The 15,036-nt window shown below is 39.9% G+C and overlaps 1 protein-coding gene across 1 annotated transcript in view; it reads left to right on the forward strand.

The window, feature by feature from the left end:
* Positions 1-15,036, forward strand: part of LOC134749903 (cholesterol transporter ABCA5-like) — a 76,111-nt gene that overhangs the window by 52,900 nt on the left and 8,175 nt on the right. Inside the window, exons 17-36 of the mRNA XM_063684907.1 lie at positions 265-441; positions 2,380-2,552; positions 2,869-2,964; positions 3,387-3,543; positions 3,843-4,031; positions 4,468-4,630; positions 5,052-5,238; positions 5,661-5,777; positions 6,299-6,518; positions 8,468-8,555; positions 8,903-9,071; positions 9,870-10,019; positions 10,727-10,933; positions 11,131-11,291; positions 11,800-12,007; positions 12,498-12,589; positions 12,667-12,754; positions 12,954-13,032; positions 13,852-13,978; positions 14,668-14,831. Coding sequence (XP_063540977.1) covers positions 265-441; positions 2,380-2,552; positions 2,869-2,964; positions 3,387-3,543; positions 3,843-4,031; positions 4,468-4,630; positions 5,052-5,238; positions 5,661-5,777; positions 6,299-6,518; positions 8,468-8,555; positions 8,903-9,071; positions 9,870-10,019; positions 10,727-10,933; positions 11,131-11,291; positions 11,800-12,007; positions 12,498-12,589; positions 12,667-12,754; positions 12,954-13,032; positions 13,852-13,978; positions 14,668-14,831 — 3,012 coding nt within the window. The remainder of the gene's footprint in view (positions 1-264; positions 442-2,379; positions 2,553-2,868; positions 2,965-3,386; positions 3,544-3,842; positions 4,032-4,467; positions 4,631-5,051; positions 5,239-5,660; positions 5,778-6,298; positions 6,519-8,467; positions 8,556-8,902; positions 9,072-9,869; positions 10,020-10,726; positions 10,934-11,130; positions 11,292-11,799; positions 12,008-12,497; positions 12,590-12,666; positions 12,755-12,953; positions 13,033-13,851; positions 13,979-14,667; positions 14,832-15,036) is intronic.

Here is a 15,036-nt window from a genome sequence, read left to right on the forward strand (position 1 = left end):
GTCTTATGTATACCAAAGCTGTATATACTTATTTCGTTTTATAGTAGATGGTAGTAGACGGTAGATGATAAGATAAGAAAGGATAAGATAATCTTTATTGGTACAATACAGATGTCGTTGCGATATCTATTGTAGCTTTCAACTTGCAATGTTCGGTTATCGATATGATATCATGAAGCCGCTGTGGGAAACTAAAAGTGGCCATAGGAAAGGAACTCTATGATAAAAAAACGTTTAAGATAAAAAATAAAACTTTTTGTCTAGGAGCGTGCCGTGAGCACCAAATAACGCGGCTGGTCCGCGGACACGTGCCCCGAGCTGAAAAAGCACGCAGACACGGACGGGAGCTGTCCTACATCCTTCCCCATTATGCCGTTCATCTATTTCCACCTCTTTTCCTCGCTATCGAGCAGGAGATACGGGAGAAGACTAATAGATTAGGTAAGTTTATACAATGCCATCTAGTGGTGCATTATGGAACTATACTATACGACGCCATCTAGTGGCGTTATATGATTGGTCTGTGGACACGTGCCCTGATAGCGGAAGCCGCTCGACCCCAATTTCAAAGGAATACCGCAAATCGATGTACAGGTAAGCCATTTGGCACACGCATACATAGAGGTCAAAACAAAATTTTTGACCCGCAGTTCCTAAAAAAATTTCGCTGGGGGGAGTGGTAAAATATTTATTTTTTTGTATGGAAAAAAGAAAAAAATCCAAAACCTATCGAGTGTGGTATCATACGAAAGGGCTTTTTGAGGCAATTCTAAAAATATATCACATCATTACATGTCGGGCATTTTTTTTTAATTAAAACAAAAAGAATTTTTGAAACATACCAAGTTTGGGCTCCTCCAGACACGATATGGCTGATTTTTTTTGTACAATATACCACAAATGATACGTGATATCCTCATGTCTAACCCCAAGAAAGCAATTTTGAAAATAATATCATTAACAATTTTTTTTTTTTCAATTTTACAAAGTGACACAGTTCTACTTCAATACCTTTTTCACGAGACATGTAACTATACTGCAGATACGGTACATATTAATCATAAAATGATACGTAATATCCATATATCCAACGGGAAATACCTCTTTAACCCTTTAACTGCGCCTTTTCATCAGTTGGTATAGTTTGTTTACTTATTGACACAAAATATTAAGGTCGTATCCTTCAGCTACGATATACCTTACTGATTTTTAACGAGAAGTAACCGACCGAAAGCCATGACTGCGGGCGGCTAAAGAGCAGTAGCTCGCGATCGGAACTCAGATCTTGAGGGACGGGCGGGGGGACGGGGGGAAAAAGACCTTATCATTTGTGATCGTAATCATCGATTAGATAACACCAATAATAAACAAAACAGCACAATCCCATACAATTCCATTACACTTTGTAACATTGAAAAATTATATACATATAAAATATTTAAAAAAAATACTAAATGAAACTATTTTCAATATTGCTTTCTTGGGGTTCGATATCAAGATATTACGTATCATTTGTGGTATATTGTACAAAAAAAATCATTAAGGTATATCGTAGCTGGAGGATACAACCTTGATATTTTGTGTCAATAACTAAACAAATTATACCAACTGATGAAAATGCGCAGTTAAAGGGTTAAAGAGGTGTTTCCCGTTGGATATATGGATGTTACGTATCATTTTATGATTAATATGTACCGTATCTCATCACACGATAGGGTTTGGATTTTTTTTTCATACAAAAAAATAAATGTTTTACCACTCCCCCCAGCGAAATTTTTTTAGGAACTGCGGGTAAAAAAAATTGTTTTGACCTCTAGTATGTGTGTGCCAAACGGCTAACCTGTACATCGTTTTGCGGTATTTTTATACGAACGGGTTAGACTATGAGCAGAGAAGGCTCGCAGACACGGAGCCTTCTCTTCTCGGAGCACGTTTGATAAAATAATTGTAATTCCATCTGGGGCCCATTTCTCGAAAGGTATTATACTAATATTATTGGTCCACGAACTGTCTAATCGTATGAGTTTCCATAGCAACACACTAATAATATTAGTCTAATATCGTTCGAGAAATGGGCCCCTGGGTTCCATTTCTGGAACGGTATTCGGGCCCTTCGTGGAGTATTATATATAAGTCTACAAGTTGTGGGTATTCAATAACGCGGCTGAAACTACTACATTGAATCTTGACCAGTAGGTCTTGACCTTCGTAGTAACATTAAGTAACGGATCTGCCAATAATCCAACCTCTAAAACCGATAATTCGATAGATATACAGAACTCATTTACCATCGGGCAGCTATTTATATTCAAAATATCATAAAAAAGTGCCTTGTAATTAATTTATTCCATACGTTTAATCCCTCTTCAACTATTCCAGGAGTAACAAGTTACGGCGTCTCAATGACAACTCTAGAAGAGGTGTTCCTGAGCTTGGAAGGTGAGAACGCCGAAGAGATTGAGGCGGTGGAAGGAGTGTCGTCAGTGAAGCTGGTCAGAGCTCGCGCGCTGTCCAGAAGCCTGTCGTTGCAGAGCAAGACATTGAGCTATCAGGTACCTAAGCTAAAAATGTCATATCGGTAACAACCAAATATAAAATTTCAAAAGCCTTCGGTGGTCAATGTCGATTTGAACTAGCATCTTTAGCTTTCACGGTTGACGCCATGACTATATCACCCAGCCCCAGGAGCCATTGTCATAATTTCTCGGATTTATGATTAGATTAGAAACATTGGGGCAAGAGAAAAACTTGTAGGAAATCCTCATCAAGTTTCCGTTAAGCTTATGGCGATGAAAACCTGATGGACCAGCCAGAACATAGAGCCAATACATAAACAAATACACAAATTGGCAGAAATGTATGTTTCAGGAGCTGAACGACAAGGACAACCAGAAGGCGACGTCACTACCCACAACTGCGTCGCATGCGTTACACTCAACCACGCATGGCGTGGAACATGTCAAGGTAATCTACGTACTTCATATAATTTTATTTTAATCTAAAGAGGGATTAAGTTACATTCCTTTAACTCACTTTCTTATTATTAGATTGAACTTCTCAAATATGGATGGATCATTTGGAAATTTCTTTAAAGAACCTTGCATGTTATCACTTTTGACCTTTAGAGGAACTGATTATGGGATCCTAGACTAGAGAAATCGCAAGAACTCTCTGAATATATAAACGAAAAAAAAAAAAAAAGTGTTACAGGCAAAACGATAGTTGTTGTGAATTTTATTGTAACATGCCTTTAAAAATTTGCTTGGAAAGTTTTGGTTCTGGACCACATAATTAGGGCATTTTTAGACTATTTTGTGAAGTTGATCCTTTATTTTTTAAACATCAAAGTTTTAAATTGTTTAATTAAATATTATATTTTGCATCAGGTGACTCCTGAAGCCCCAATCTCAGTGGATACACTGGGTGACGTGGTGAAGACCAACCCCTCTTGCTGGCGAACTTTCTGCGCATTAGTGTACATCCGAACCGTACGGATGATCCGTGATCCGTACAAGCTTTATGTCATGATCTTCATGCCTATTAGTAAGTGCTCTTATTATTAATGGATAATATAATATTGATGGCATATACTAAGAAAAAAGGTAGCCGAGGCTGGATTTGAACCGGCCTCTTTGGTTTCTCCAGCTGATACCATATCCAGCCAGACTTTTTAAATCTTCATGAATTGTATCATGGAAGGGACTGGAATTGTATCTTATGGAAATCATAAGTTGTCATTAGACTGTCATTTGTCTCAAAAGAATTGCGTGGTTTTAAATTATACATCATTTTAAATACTTGCTGTGGTATGAACTTTAAAAGACAGAAGTTTCTTTTTGCAGTATCTTGCGCTCTCGGTCTCTACATCAAATCGAAACAGATAGTATTCTTCAGAATGCAGCCACTAAAATTGGATCCTTATGCGTACCAAAATAAGACTCCAATTGCATTGTTCAGCGAGCAAAACAACACCAGAGACCTCCTTGATTTGAGGAGTTCATTGGAAGTTTTAGGAGCTACGCCGATTGGAGGTAAATCACAGTTTCATTCGTATATTGGTGATTGATTCTTATGATCTTGGCGTCATCTATTTTTAATGATGTGTTGAACCGTATGTTGTTTTATTATTGACTCATCAGCGATTGACCCTAGTCTCACCTGATAGAAAGCGACGACAGAGCCTAAGATTTAGCTGACTGATTCAGTAACAGCCTAACAGCCTATATTGATATCTAGATAGATGAACGGATTGTCCATCTAGTGGGATTTTATTAAACCATACTAACAAGTAAAAGTAAAAAAAATATAAAATTGTATGTGACGTCATAAGACAAGGTGGTGTCGAAAACTGCAAACCCCGTAAAAGGTGTAACTTTTAAATGCATAGCTCACATTAAACCCATATCACTTAGGTGAATCACTGCTTGAAATACATTGTTTCAATTTTCCAAACCATTGTATTTCCAGGCTACGATGGCGACTTCTCAAGCCTGCTAAAAATGGAGAACATCGGAGCTTTCAGCGTGAGAGACAGCGTGATTCCGTATGGGAAAATAATGACATACTACAATACCACCCTCACTCACGGCCTGCCAATAATTATTAATCTGCTCGACAATAGTATATTTAGGTGAGTTAATACATCACATATTTCTAAACCCAAAATCCCCTTACTTTTCAAGTGTTTACATGTCTTTGTCAGTTCAAATTTGTTGGAGATTTGGTTCAAAGTTCAGACGGACTCTTAGAAAGTATCATTAAGTCCTAAACTACTGGTCAAAGCCCTATCCCTTTTGACTCCAAGAATCTCGATTATATGCTTCTTCCGGACATTTGTTAAGGAAGCTGACTAAATTGATCCTCTATTTCCATTACCTGCAATCCTCGCCCACCTTTTGACTAGAACAAGCCCGCTTATCGCAATACATGCGGCAAACGCGACCGCCTCAGTCCTACATCAGCATGGTAATTTTCTCGCCTGAGCTATGTGGTTTTTCGAGGGTAGTATTCCTGATGTGGTCAAGAAACATTAACAAGCTTGTTCCTACCAGAATCCTAATGCACACATCGGGCCAGCCAGAAAACTTCAGGCCAATCGAAGTATTCGCTCACCCGTTCCAACAGACAGAGCAGCCAGAAGAATTTAACCTGGGCAATCTGGTCTGCGCCATCTTCATGGGCATGATCTTCGCATTGGTTCCTGTCACGTTGGCGGTGGACATCGTGTATGACAGAGAGGTGGGTTAAGTATGCCAGATGGCATTTTTTGTTAATGGTATTTTTCTTGTGAGTATCCAATGTCTATAATGTACAAATCGCGTTAGAGTCAGACCAAGATAAGTCTGCAACGATTTTGATAGCACACGTAATCATTTCATAGAAGTTTGACGTTTAAAATAACTTTAAAAAAATCGTCCCTCTTGTAGAAAGTGGATACGTTGTGGATCATTGCTCTAGACTAGAGTCTAGGGCCTTTAGACCAATCCTGAAGAGTCATCTAGTCTTCTCGCTCTTACTCGTCTAGTCTTGCGCATCTTAGGGTCGGTTTTTTTGTTGAGACTCTCGGCGAGAGGCTCTCGGCGAGTGTGTACAGTCGGCATGAAATCTCAGAGCGTATACTTGGTCGATTATATTTGAAGACAACCTTCTTCCATTTTCAGATAAAAGCCAAGAATCAACTACGAGTGAACGGGCTGTCAATGAGCATGTATTTTCTAACGTATTTCACTATCCTGATCTTCATTATGATTGTTACGAGCATCGGTGTCCTGCTCTTGGTAAGTTCATAATGATTATTCATAAATTAAATTAAATGATACTACGTTGGTGTTAAACAAGCAATTCAATCCGACTTGACGTGTACCTACATTCCTTTCTTGAAGGACCCTGCGATTCCCTAATACAATCCGTCGAGAATGCCTCGAGAAACTATTTTTATGTTAAATTGTGATTTGTTAGTTTAAATTAGTTTTAAGAAAGACGGATAGTCATAAATAATAAATACTTGGTTTATTGGCTTGGCTTATTTACACAAATACGAGTAGAAGTTTACTCTTTTAACACATTGAGTGCCGAGAACCCGCTTGACGGGTTCTCTGTTCGTAGTTACTTTTCTCGACAAAGTGGAAAAACGCTGGGATCGGCTTCGAGCATTGAGCTACGAAAACGTTGGCAGTGAATGCGTAAACGTATGTGCTAAAGGAAGGCCTAGTTTGAAGTTGAATAAAATTATTGGTTAATTGGCGACAGTAGACGCAACATACTTAATTAATTTAAACTTTAACTCATGATATTTCAGGTGATCCTAAACGACATCCCAAGCTTAACCAACGGCTCGGCCATCACGATGCTGTCCTTCCTGCTCGCTCTCTACGCGCCATCGGCCATTTTGTTCAACACATGCCTCTCATACGTGTTCGACAAGATGGACTCTGCGCAGAGCATCATGCCGAACATCACTACGTGGGTTGGCGTCGTGCCCTTCGTGCTCGTTGCTGTTGTTGAGAAGTTTACTAGAGGTCAGTACAAAATAATTAATCATTAAAACATAATCATTACTTAATTAATTTTGTATTAAGCAGAAATATCCGCATACGATACCAAAAAGCTTAGAAAAAAAATCTTGTTAAATGCATGATAAATCTGATAATCTTGTTGACTGCACGTGCATGGTGATTTTTGCGTATTTGGCGTATTTTTGCTTTCGACTGCAGACCGCACGTCAAATCTGTCACCTGCACTGAAATGTCTTTGGTCACAGTCACAGATATTAGTAGTTCTAAGCAAAGAGGATATAACCACTGCATTCTAAGGAGTTACAATTGAATTCTTTACCTTCAAGATTCCTAATTTCTGTTGGTAGATTGTTGTAAACGAGAATACAAATAATACGCATTCCGTTTGTAAATTTTAGTCTTACAGCGTGGCTGGTCTAAAAGATGCTCTGTAAGGTGCCCTCAAGTTACCTGCGAATACATCAGACCTTCTCTTAATAGTTATTTGTTATACAAGGGTGCAAAGTTGTATTTTACCCGCGAGTGTTTCAACACACGAGAAGTAAAATACATTTGCACCCGTGTGTAACACAAAACTTTTCCCCTCACTATAGCGAGGAAAGTGCAACATCCACAGGCGTTAGATCATCTTCATCACTGGAATCACTAATTTTTTTACGATATTATAACAGAAAACACTAGAAATTCTGATTTTTACGTGAGTCGGTGAGAAGAACAGTAAACATTTTGTTGACAATGTTGACATTTCTGTTCTGACGTATGAAATGTCAACGATGCGTTTTGAAATTGCATCGACTCAACTTGTGCGTTCAGAATTATATTTAACATCATTATAAAAAATCTAACGTTTCTTATGGAATTTTAAGGTTTATGACTTAAAATTATTAAATAAAGCTAAATTTGGTATCTTTTATTAGATTCTCAAACCATTTATTTAATGATAATTAATATCGAACGAACCATTATTATGAGCGTTTTACGTTTTCTTATCTGTCAAGCTACTTAAACACGCTCCATCCAAGGTTGAATTACTTTCCCCACTAGTGGACAAAATGCGTTTTTCCCCGCTTGTTTTAAATGATAAAAGACGGCTTTCCGAGCTAGTGAGGGGAAATATAATTATTTGTTGTACCATTTTTTTTTTCTAATTTTCAGAGCCAAATATATTATATTCAGTGTTGCATCGTTGTATGAAACGTCTGGTAGATGGCACTGTACTCAGTGAGTACTAGACAACTGTATGCTTCCACTAAAAGTAGGGAAGTATAGAATATTTAATTTATTTTCATGTTTACAAGACGGATACATTCTGAGAAAGAATTTTTTAAAACAGCAAACGCTGGTAAACAGCGGCGCTGTTAAACATTGCGGCCAAGTGTGAGTCAACTATCACATAATTTTTTAAATGATTTCTTCTTAAGATCGACTTACCGCGGTTTTTATTATTTGTTATCATGCAGTATATACAGGTGGTCAAACCAAACTGTCAGTAAATAAGAACAAAAAAACTATACTCAACCTTTTCTTTTGGGTGCTAGTACTAGTGTAAGACAAAGATAGTATGATTCTCTCTATGTTTGAAATGAGACAGTCCTTTGACAAACTATATTTTAGTTCATTACCACACCAGAAGGTCGATTGTAATTTAACAATTTCTTATTTAAACTGGTTTTGATACGACCCTCACGATTTTGAGTCACATCAAAATGAGATCAAAACCGTAACAAGTTATAAAACCGTTATGGAGAACCGAATGTCACCTTTATAATTAAAATCATTTCTTTACATACAAGATATATACAGTGCTACTAAACGGAATTAAAAGCTAGCTTAAATCTAAAATAGGCCCTTGAGGCAATGTACCCAGGATGCTGGCGGCATTACTGAGCTGATTATTTCCTTTTACTTTATAATTAAACTGATTTCATTGTGTATTTTATATATTGTTTCAGGCAACGACGTGGCATTCTGGCTGCACTTAATATTCAGCTTCCTGAACGTCTTGTACATACCGTACGCCATCATTTACTACGTTGATAGGTAAGACAGATCTGTTTATTATTATTGTTATTTTCGTGTTGCACCTAATTATTTTAATGAGAATGTTCTTTTAAACAATCTATTTAATTATCTGCTTCTATTTATCCAGCCTATATCCACCCACTGCTGAATTTAGGTGATTTCTTAGGCATTAAGATTCTTGTGAAAATGATGAACCCAGATCAGATCTCATTTTTACTTACAATACCCGCAGCAAAAGCGGCGTGCGTGCTTTCTTCGCCACGTCGTTCCAAAAACATCCTGGTTGATAAAGTATATTTACTTACTAACAAGCGTCAGTGAGCTTACTGTAGGCCGATTTGAGTAAGACTGTCAATATTTTCCAGGGTGTACGTGACATGCAACTTACGCGGGCTCTGCACCACGCCAGCACTGTGGAGCTACTTCACAGCGGAGATATGGGTGCTTATCGTGGCCATGGTGTTCCATGTGCCCGTCTGCGGGGCTGCACTCTTGGCAGCTGACCGACTTAAATCTGGTGGACGGCTCTGCAAAGTAAGAAGGAGCAAGTAAAAAAAAACTACTGTCGATTCTATTTTATTAGGTACTAGCTTCTGAACGCGACTACGTTTGCGTAAAATATACTTATTTTACATCGACACATCGCCTACATCGACATCCCACAATTAAAGTAACTTCCTCACCCCTTGTTATCCTTGTGGCATAATTTCAGGCATAAAAACTATCCCTATGTCCTTTCCCATGACTCAAATATCTCCATGCCAAATGTTGTCTAAATCGGTTCAGCAAGCACGCTTAAACAAGCGTGAAGAAGTAACAGACAGGGTTTACTTTCGCTCTTTCGCAGTGACACAAAAAATCACAATTATCTTCTGAACAGCTTTGTTTCTTAACAAACTCAGAATACTGGTTTTTCTTTGCGAACCGGTGAAAGTTTTTGAGAAATGCAATAATGCATAAAGTATTAAGTTTAAGACTTACTTTTTAGGGTTCCGTACCCAAAGGGTAAAAACGGGACCCTATTACTAAGACTCCGCTGTCCGTCTGTCCGTCCGTCTGTCCGTCTGTCTGTCTGTCACCAGGCTGTATCTCATGAACCGTGATAGCTAGACAGTTGAATTTTTCACAGATGATGTATTTCTGTTGACGCTATAACAACAAATATTAAAAAGTACGGAACCCTCGGTGCGCGAGTCCGACTCGCACTTGACCGGTTTTTTTAGCATATTAATGAAGCAAGAAGCTGCCGTGGCCGAGTAATTAAGGCGTGAGATTTTCATATTATACCTAAAGTTAAACTTCAAACTAAAACAAATAATTGTTTTTTTACAGAAAAGAGCCAGTGAGCCTCAAGAGCCCCCCGACCCTGAAATAGAAGCAGGGGGTGAGGCGGGGGAAGATGAAGATGTGAGACGGGAGCGGCGTCGGGTCGCCGCCATCTTGCAAAACAAGGGCAAGGCGGCGCCTGCGCTGGTGGTGCATGTGAGTAACACACTACATATTGGCTATATGCGACATCGGTGGTGCGGGAAATACAAGCAACGCCAACGCAAGACTCGGTGAAAACATGTACTTTCATGACACGACATATTTATTCTATTTGGCAGCTGTCAAGTAAGCAATGTGTCCCACACCCACACCCGCTAGGGCGGCGCCACAGTCATGCACGGAGCTAATACGAAATAACGATGATGACGATGTGTCATGTTCCCAAGAAGATTCGTTACCAGCTGAGGGTGTTCCCAGGGGCGTAGCTAGAGGATATGGCGCCCGGGGCAGTCACCAAATTTGCGCCCCCTGACGACTGACAAAAGTTTCCCAGCTGCTGTTGCCAATTAATTTTGGCGTCCCCCCTTGGATTACGCCCGGGCACTTGCCCCCTCTGCCCCCCCCTAGTTACGCCACTGGGTGTTCCAGCTACGATCTGGACATTACATGCATTTATCACCAATATTTTTACACACGTAACTCATCATTACACAAAGACACCGTCATATACAAATAAATATGCCATTGTATCGTAGGTATATCTTTAAAATTTAGAAGACACGGAAGTGTTGTTATTGCAAAAAAATCGGACTACTTCAGAAAAGGTGAGGTTAATATGATAAATCTAAATCTGCGCCAAATAGGTATATCGTAATCACCGAAACGATAATAAGTAGATTTACTTGTTACTTCTTTTTCAGAATCTCCGAAAAGAGTTCAAAGTCCGCGGCACGGGCGAGGCGGCCTGCTGCGGCGCCAGCGACGTGCCGGCGCGCAAGGCCGGCGTGGCGCGCCTCAGCCTCGCCGTGGAGGGCGGGGAGGTGTTCGGGCTGCTGGGCCATAACGGCGCTGGGAAAACTACTACTATGAAGATTATCACCGCTGAGATAAGACCGACTTGCGGCTCGGTAAGTGACAACTAGGCATATCAGCTTTTCACAAAAATACATGATGTGTGAAATGGAACCTGAAATTTCAGTCGAGTCCCGATAAATTTGCCCGGATACTGGTCAACCCTCTCTGATCCTGATGACGATCCCCTCCAAAATATTTGCTCTTCAATTTAATATACTCATTAAAACCAAATCTCCCGGTCTGATTGCAGGTGATGCTGGGCGGCCAGAACGTCTGCGACAACACAGCGTCAGCCTTCCAGGTGCTCGGCTACTGTCCACAGCATGACGCTCTGTGGAAGAACGTCACCATACGCGAGCATATCGAGTGCTACGCGGCCATCAGAGGTGTCAGCAAGTCTGATATACCCAAGTAAGTATCACAGAATCCAGAAGACTCCCTCCATTCGTCTCCTACTCTCTGTACTATTTGAAGAAAGTTTCAAGATTCTCCTGGTTAAAAGCCGTAAGCGATTTATCTATTTAATCTTATCTCTGACATACACTTTACACGGGCACAGGCGGGACACTTTAGCCGGGCGTTAGATTTGTTCGTCCTCAACCCTAATTTTGAAAGACAGTAATTTTAATTTTTTATTTTTAACAAATTTCTTACGTTAGTTGTTGCGAAGCGAATCCGGACACTTCAAAATTCAATATTATGTTCTAGTAGATGACTTTTAAAGCCGTCCGCTTCGCGTGGGCGGGTGCACGGGGGTGCCATTGTAGGTAAAATCCGTCGCACGCGTCCGCGCCAGTTAGCAATGCTCATATTATTTTTCATTAACCCGCTCACCCGCTCCGTGCGGTTGCACCAGCTAGCGGATGCCCTAAAACACTTGCCATATCGGATATAACCAATTCAACAACATTCTTTTCAGGATAGTAGACGCATACCTAAACGGTCTGCAAATAATGGAGCACGCACACAAGAACGCCGAAGAATGCTCGGGCGGCACGCGGCGGAAGTTGTCATTTGCGTTGGCTATGGTCGGGGGGCCGAGAGTGGTATTGCTGGATGAACCTAGCACAGGCATGGACCCTAGGTCCAAGCGGTTCCTCTGGAACACCATCCTGGCCAGCTTCCAGGTGAGAAATCCGACACTAAGGGCTTAATACTCTGAAAGTTACAATCCTGGCTTTTCGGGCAAGATCGATAGTGCTGCTCGCTACACTACAGTTACGCACATTTCCTTACGCGTAAGATTTGCTACCTTGTGTCCTATATCAGGAACTTAAACATGACTTTGACACTTTGCGCCGATACATAGAAGGCTCCTGTGTTGCAGCCTACTGAAAGAAAAAGAAAGAAAGAAAATAAATTTATTCAGGACGCTTACAGTATTGCTTAAATCGAATACAACACTTTTATTAACATAAAACATAAAGTCACTGAAAAGGTCTCCCCTCTAGAGTTTGATGGAGGAGCTTACCTTTCTTGACGCTGGTCTTCTGTTCATGTAAGCTTCCCATTTAGAATCAAAAATGTATAAGAATGTAGACGATTAGAAGTATCTATCATTACATCGTAACCTGAAGGTACCTGATGGCCTGTTTATAACTGACTATTTTTTCACAGGGTAAAAAAGGTGCTATTCTCACAACACATTCCATGGAAGAGGCTGATGCTTTATGTTCTAGAGTTGGGATAATGGTTAAAGGTGGCCTTAGGTAAGATATACCTCATCTTGATTTATTCAAATAAACTTGACCTTGACCGATTTCTTGTACCTTTTTTCCTTTTTTAGGTGTATTGGTTCAACGCAACACCTGAAGAATTTGTATGGGGCTGGTTACACGTTAGAAATGAAGATTGGACAGCCGTATCAGAAATCGGTATTTATTCATAATGTTGGCTAGACGACAAGTCTTAATTATTTGCGACGGATATCAAAGCGCCTTCCCGCAAACCTTTTGGCATTCAAACTCAAAACAAACCCAAAACTTTGAGGAACAGACTTAGGAGAAAAGTATAATATCAATATAATCAAGCTAGTCAAGTATAATCGATGTTAATACGAAAATGTTATTTCAGGTGCTAGAGTCAGAGTCGTTGTCACCTTCACCGCTGAGGTCGACAGAGAATTCTCCGTCATTAGGAGAAGCCGATGAAGGTACGATAATTAATCTTCAATCTATTTATCATCAATCAGATATATTTCGTATAAGTTTACTTTTGGGCGCCAAAGCGGTCCGTGGAATGGCTGACTCGAGCTCTTATGTTATTGTGAGACAGTTTATACATAGTAATAATAAAAATATCCGGACTTCTTTACAATAGCCCAGTCTCATTGCCCGCCCAAACTTCAATCCATAGATCGGTATATTGTTCACTTTTTCTACAATAGTCCTAATGCCTGCTGCGACCGGTTCATGGGTGTCTATTGTTGCGCCTGTGAATAAGCTACAGCAGGCGTTTTACATGACATTAAAGCTCTTCAAAGGGCCCCTACGTGTTGGATTTATATCCTCACGCAAGTCTATCAAAAGACCGGGATTTATACAACTTTTGAATTTCTTCGCAGATGTATGTAGGTTTCCTCACGATATTTTCCTTCACCGAAAAGCTAGTGGTAAATATCAAATGATATTCCGTAGGTAGTAGGTACATAAGTTCCAAGAAACTCATTGGTACAAGTCAGGACTTGAACCCGCGACCCCCGGATTGAAAGTCGGACGTCATATCAACTCGGCCACCATCGCTACACATACATGATTCTATTAATATTATAAATTGAAATTCTAAAGCTGGTATGCTTAGATGTTTATTGAGTAACAAATCAAAAAATACGGATATAATGTAACCTGGCATAACTTAAAGGACAGTTTTTATGATGAGGGTGAAATATAGGTTGAAAGTTTACTGAACGTAACAAATTTTACTGAACGACTTGACGAGTAGTTACCTAAATTATAATTTGGTGTATTTGCAGGTAACTCGCGCACGGCGTCGATGTGCGCGGAGGGAGCGGAAGCGGAGACGGAAGCGGAAACCGTGGACGTCAGTATACACACGCCATTGGTGGCTGGCACGCCAATGCGACACCAGACACACCAGAGGTATTGCGTCACGTCATATTATCGAAAGAGTCAATAGAAATAAATAAATATAAATATGATAGGGACATTCTTACACAAATTGACTAAGACTTTGCGTATTCATTTTTAAAATAGTTAATTGTAGGTAATCAATAAAGCGGTACCTACTGTGTTTTTCTATCTACGTCTCGTTTAGCTTATTGTGAATTTAGCTTAGGTATGTTGTTCTCAGAAAATATATATATGATGAAAATATGTATATGTATATGATCTAATTGAAAACTCGTTGGCGCCAAATACATTCATGAAATCACACCCAGCGCCGACAATTTTAAGAAAACTTAGGAGCACAATTACGCGTTCTATCAGAGCCTAGACTACCCTTACTATTCTACTCTGTACTCCCTTAACCTTATAACACAACCCTAAATAAGAGTACGAGTCTGCAATATAACATTTAAAACTTTCGCGTTTTAAACACATATTAAATCACATTTAAAATCGGGTCTCTCTCGAAAATCGGGTCGGGTCGGGAATCTCTGTTTGGACATTTTGCTGGGATATCAGTTAGCCGCGACCACGACCAGTGAAACCTGCGTCGAAACGTCGGTAAATAAAGGTAACAAAATAAATTCGCGATAGACCCGATTTTAAATGTGATTTAATAAGAATACGAGTCGTTCGATTTGACAGGTTCTTTTGTTTCTCAGGATGGAATCCTCAGGCGGTGTGAGCGCTGAAGCCTGCGTATCTCTCGTCAACCAGCTGTTCCCGGCAGCAGTTCTGGAAGAAAACTTCGCGGATCGTCTCGTGTTCTCCGTACCGCAATCTTCGGTCTCTAGTTTAGCTCGCTGCTTCCAACAAATTGAAGAAGGTAAACCAAATAACCTTGTACATCCAACTACAGATATGTTTGGATAATAATAAAATAAATATTGGCGCCCAACGTGTAATTTGTAAATTTAATGATGGCGCCCAACGTGGGCCGTAATACTTAACTAGTGTGTGAACTAACTTCTAACACTTCTAACAAAAATCTTCGAAAATTGCGTTACGTAATATTTGAACGCCCCCCTAAC

The sequence above is a fragment of the Cydia strobilella genome, chromosome 19 (genome assembly GCF_947568885.1).
Source record: "Cydia strobilella chromosome 19, ilCydStro3.1, whole genome shotgun sequence".
Classification (NCBI taxonomy): Eukaryota; Metazoa; Arthropoda; class Insecta; order Lepidoptera; family Tortricidae; genus Cydia; species Cydia strobilella.